This window comes from Oratosquilla oratoria, chromosome 29, assembly GCF_046742065.1.
Source record: "Oratosquilla oratoria isolate Oo_2021 chromosome 29, ASM4674206v1, whole genome shotgun sequence".
NCBI lineage: Eukaryota > Metazoa > Arthropoda > Malacostraca > Stomatopoda > Squillidae > Oratosquilla > Oratosquilla oratoria.
In genome coordinates, this window is record NC_134805.1 from 35,110,894 (window position 1) to 35,116,425 (window position 5,532).

Here is a 5,532-nt window from a genome sequence, read left to right on the forward strand (position 1 = left end):
TATAATGTCTTTGGCCTATATATTACACCTATATTAATTTTTTGTCCATTTGTTTGGGTTAACTCAACCCATAAACTATCATATGCATCCCGTTTCACTTTCTCTAAAACACAAGCATGAACATTGTTTTTAACGTACAACAGAACACCCCCACCTTTCTTGTGGTTTCTATCCTGATGAATGTGTTTAAATCCCGCAATATTAAATTCAGCTTCGAACTCTGTACCATTTAACCATGTCTCAGTTATTCCTATCATATCGAGATTTTCGCTTTTGACATACGCCTGTATTTCTTGAAATTTGTTCCTAGTACTACGAGCATTAAAGTACATGGTTTTAAGAAACTCGTGATTATTTCTTTTTGACACATTTCGAGTTTCAATATCGTGTCTTACATTATCATTTTGTTTTTTATTTATACCTTGCTCTATATTATTATTTGGTCCTTCATTGACATTCAATGCCTCATTAACATTTCTCCCACCAAAATTAACATTTCCCCCATCACGGACATCCGATCTCTTTTGTACATTTTGTCCCCATACGTCCCCGTGATTCACGCCGGCCTCCCGTTGTTCATTGACATTATGTCCGTCATCCCTTCTTAAAATTATATATTGTCCTCTAGTGACATTATATCCTACCGTGATATTTTTTCCTCCTATAATTACATCCCATCGTGATCTCTTGTCTTCCACTGTCATTACATTCTATCATGATATTTTGGCCATCATTGACATTTTGTCCGGTATCCCTTCCTAGAATTATATTTTGTCCTCCACTGACATTATATCCTACCGTGATATTTTCTCCTCCACTATCATTACTTCCCATCGTGATCTTTTGTCCTCCACTGTCAAAGGATTACAAAGGATTACAAAGGCGGAGCATGCCGACAGACCTTTTGGTCCATATCTAGGTCGGATGCGAAAAAAAAATCATGATAATAAATGAATAAATAAACTACAATAATGTCAATAATTAATAAAATACATAAATAAATGCATAGGCATTGATTGTAGGCAGGCAGGCAGGCAAGCGCGATTTGTGTAGTCTGGAGACTATTCGTCAGCGTCTGTCAGTGTCTGTCTGTCACCGGGTGGGCGCAGGGGAAATTGCTTCGAGTAACATTGGTTGGTGCGATGGTGAAATCCTTGTAAAGGTGGGGGCGAATGACGGGGCGATGGTGAAATTCTCGTACAGGTAGGGGGCGAATAACCGGCGCGATGGTGCAGATAGTGACAGTCAAATGAAATGATGAGATGTATAGGTCTCGTAGCAGTGGGTGAATGGATGAATTGGTGGTGACGATCAATCTAAATACATTTCTGCCTCCTTTCTTTCCTCACTTTCTGTCATTACATCACATTGCGACATTTTGTCCTATGACATTACATCCTAATGTAACATTTCGTCCTCTAGCGAGATTATATCCTAAAATTATATATTGTCCTATACTGGCACATTGTTCTACATTAATGCTATACTCTACACTGTTTTCCCAAGTACATTCTATATCCCCTTCCCTTTGGGCTTATACCCTAAAAAAGGAGCTAATTCATTACAAACTCCCACAATGAGGTTTGTAAGAAAATCTTTGCCTCTGCGGGTAAGGTGGATTCCATCAGAAGCGTAAAGGTCATGGCGCCTAGAAAAGAGATACCAAGGATCAAGAAAGTGGTATCCCAATTGTGTGCACAACTGCGATATCCTGTCATTGATCCCTATGGCTCTACTGTTCCAATACGAGCCTGCATAGATCCTCGGGAGGATCCCACAGACTACGTGACGGCTCCCACGTTCCTTCATCTCCTGAAGGAGGACCTTGTAATCCCGAACAATCTCCTCTAATCTCGCCCTACCTACATCGTTACTTCCCGTATGAGCAATCGTAAACGTGTTCTTCCGTCCTTGCTCCCTGATGGACTGGGTACAATCGGCAATCCCACGGCCCGGTTGACATACAAGCTTGCAACGTCGCTTAGTCTTCCGCTGCAGGATGTCGTCATAGCCTCGCACCATGGAGTCCCCCACCACCAAGAACTCCTGGTTTTCAGCCACTTCATCCTCCAATAGAGCAAAACGATTAGCTAGAGCCAGCGGTTGCTCCACAGGGCACACGTCTACCGAACGCGGGCTCGACAAACGGGACCCCACGGAGCGCCACTCGCTCACGGCAGTGACAGTAGGGGAAGAAGTGGAACGCTCTTTGGGTTGTGGGGAGGGTTCAACTCTTCTCACGGAGCGCACTCCTGAGAAGACGAATTTCCTCCTCACACATCCTGAGACGACCTCTAGGTTCACGCAACCTTCACAAGCCATTTCGCTCCTCCCTTAGCAATAAAAACGGCAAAGAGAAAATACAAATCAACAGCAACAACAAAAATCAAAGCGGTCTCTAATAAACTAAATACGCGAAGCTTACTCTTCTTACCTTATACTATTTCTCCTACCTTTGGAGTACAGTAACAGAAAACTGGGACAAATTATAGATTCACACATAAATACAACCGAGTACCTGGCTCATCTATTCCTGTGAACAATGTTGTGATATGAACGATGGTGTAATTCATATCCTTCGGAACTGCGTAGTTTTATAGATATTAATTGAAAAAGTAATGTACCTCTCCTCCCGAACGAGCTGGGGGGAAATGTGGGAAAACGGGTTTTTTGGGTGGGGGGGGGGGCCTACACACGCAGTAATGACTGTTGCAGAACATGGCTATCATATCAATTTACGCACAATATCCAATATCAATACCTAATTTTCCACCTACGATATAGTTATACCGGGTTAGAGCTAGGATTCTTCAATATTTGTTATTGTTATTCAATCACCCTTACAACCAATAGCTATATTAGCTACTTTTACACAAGTAACCTATTCCTTTCCCTTGTCATGTCTTCTTACGTTCAATTGTGTTTTTGGTGTCCATCCTTATTACATTAATTTATCTCTGCTATTAATTGAACTATTTTCCCCCGCGTTCCCACATCTATCTCTTTTTCGCTATATTTGAGATGTACTTTTCCCTACCTCTCCTCCCGAACGATCTGGGGGGAAATGTGGGAAACCGGGGTTTTTGGGTGGGGGGGTACGTACACACGTAGTACTGACTGTTGCAGAAAATGGCTAGAATATCAATGTACGCATAATATCCAATATTAATCCCAAAATTTCCACCTACGATATAGTGATACCGGGTTAGAGCTCGCCTATCGTTGCCCCACCTTTTTTTTTCCGCTACATTTGAGATGTCATTTTCCCTACCTCTCCTCCCGAACGATCTGGGGGGAAATGTGGGAAACCGGGGTTTTTGGGTGGGGGATACGTACACACGTAGTACTGACTGTTGCAGAAGATGGCTAGCATATCAATTTACGCATAATATCCAATATTAATCCCAAAATTTCCACCTACGATATAGTGATACCGGGTTAGACCTTGCCTATCGTTGCCCCACCTTCTTTTTTCCGCTACTTCGGACACCTTTGGGGAGAGTATCGTTGCCTCAGCTGCTATATTCCCAACTTTAGTTGAATAGGCCTCCCGAACGATCTAGCATAACAGTTTCAGCATAATATCCAATATCACTAGCAAAATTTCCAGTCCATAAGTGTTATTCAACTTCAAACACGCTTACAACAAATAACTGCTATATTACCTACTTTTCCCCAAGTTACCTCTTCCTTTCGCTTGTCATGTCTTCCTACGTTCAATTGTGTCCTTCCTGTCCATGAATATTACATTAATTTACCTCCGCTATCAATATAACTTTCAATTGGTAATAAATACTACCAAATCAAAGCGCGAGCGTATGTCTTTTTCCAACGCGTTCCCACAGTTATTTCTTTTTCGCTACATTCGAGCGTTATTACGTAAGATTGGTTAGGTTAGGTTGGTTACGTTAGGAAGGGTAGGTTAGCTTACGTTACATATTAACAACATATTAACATACATAAACGCTACTGTAGGTCTTGGCTAAAATGCTTGGCTATCGTTGCTCCACCTTATTTTTTCCGCTACTTCGGACCCCTTTGGGGAGAGTATCCTTCCCTCAGGTTCTATATTCCCAACTTTAGTTGAATAGGCTGTGGCGGGCGAGCTTGGGTTACGTTACGTTATGTTAGGTTACGATAAATTATGCTGCGTATTCACCAAATATTAACATACATCAACGCAAGTGTATCTTGGGCCTGTACGCGATACGCACCTCAATTGTTTTCGACCTCACTTGACCCACGCATGATGCATTGACCTGACAGTCTAACAATGGCTTCGCTGTGCAGTGGGTGCCGAAATTCATATTTCAAAACGATCGCCGTGTATCTGAACGACGACGCTGCCGCAACAGCATTTTTCAAGGCACACGGTGTCTTGCCGAACGACGTACAGTGTCCAAATTGCGATCTTCCATGTCATTATAGGGCAACCACACACTCGTGGTATTGCGGTAGGAGGGAAAAGATTGCAAAAACCAAACGGTGGAAGGTATGCGCCTTCACACAATCCGACTATAAAGGGACATTTTTAGCGGGAACTCATTTAAAACCATCGCAGGTCATCTTATTTGTGAATCATTGGCTTCAGAAAGAGTGGAACCATAAAACGGTGATTAAAAATTTGAAGTTCGCGCCAACCACTAGTGTGGATTGGCGCAGCTTCTGCTCCGAGGTTACCGAGCGTTGGCTCGAAAATCAAGAGCCTATTGGGGGGGAGGGCATAGAGGTCGAGATCGACGAAACTCTTTTCATCAAAAGAAAATACAATAGGGGAAGGCTCCCCAAACAACTGTGGGTTTTTGGTGGAATTGAAAGACTCACCAAAAAGTGCTTTCTGGTGCCTCTCCTGAACAAAGATAGGAGTGCTCGTACGCTCGTGCCGATTATCAAACAATTTATTAAACCAGGCACAGTTGTTTATAGTGACTCGTGGCGGGCGTACAGCCAACTGTGCGACCATGGGTACAGCCACTTTGTGATAAACCATAAAAAACACTTTGTGGATCCTAATAATCCCAAAGTCCACACACAAAATATCGAGAGACTGTGGCTCGACTTGAAACAGTGGTCTAAGCGCCCTGGCCTGAGGGATAGATATTATCGACAATATCTAGCTAGATACATCTTCCTGCACAACTACGAGGAAGAAGAAGTGCTTCATAAATTTTTCATTGAGGCGGCACGAGTGTATGAGCCACAGTCCAACACGAAGCCCCCGTCAGGTACCTCCTCACACGAACAATCAACTTCTCCACCACAAGCATCTACTTCATCAGCATAAGGTAATCATAATGCTATTATTGTAGGGTTTGGATTACATGCGACAAGCATCTACTTCATCAGCATAAGGTAATCATAATGCTATTATTGTAGGGTTTTGATTACATGTGTTCCTAGTCATAAATGTTGTTATATGAACCCATTAAACTCCGATGACAAGATGTCTTGTCATCGGAGTTTCATGGGTTAACGCTGGTCTAATACATTTTCATTATATAGCCCCTCTATTTTCTTTCCGCTGTTATTAAA

At 42.5% G+C, this 5,532-nt stretch overlaps 1 protein-coding gene across 1 annotated transcript; it reads left to right on the forward strand.

The window, feature by feature from the left end:
* Positions 1–4,273: 4,273 nt before the first annotated feature.
* LOC143040842 (uncharacterized) lies at positions 4,274–5,284 on the forward strand. Its single transcript, XM_076212280.1, has one exon. The coding sequence runs from the start codon at positions 4,274–4,276 to the stop codon at positions 5,282–5,284; it is 1,011 nt and encodes a 336-aa protein (XP_076068395.1).
* Positions 5,285–5,532: the final 248 nt, after the last annotated feature.

Bases quoted from the DNA above. Each gene is read 5' to 3' on its own strand.
- LOC143040842 (XM_076212280.1), top strand. From the start codon at position 4,274: ATGGCTTCGCTGTGCAGTGGGTGCCGAAATTCATATTTCAAAACGATC.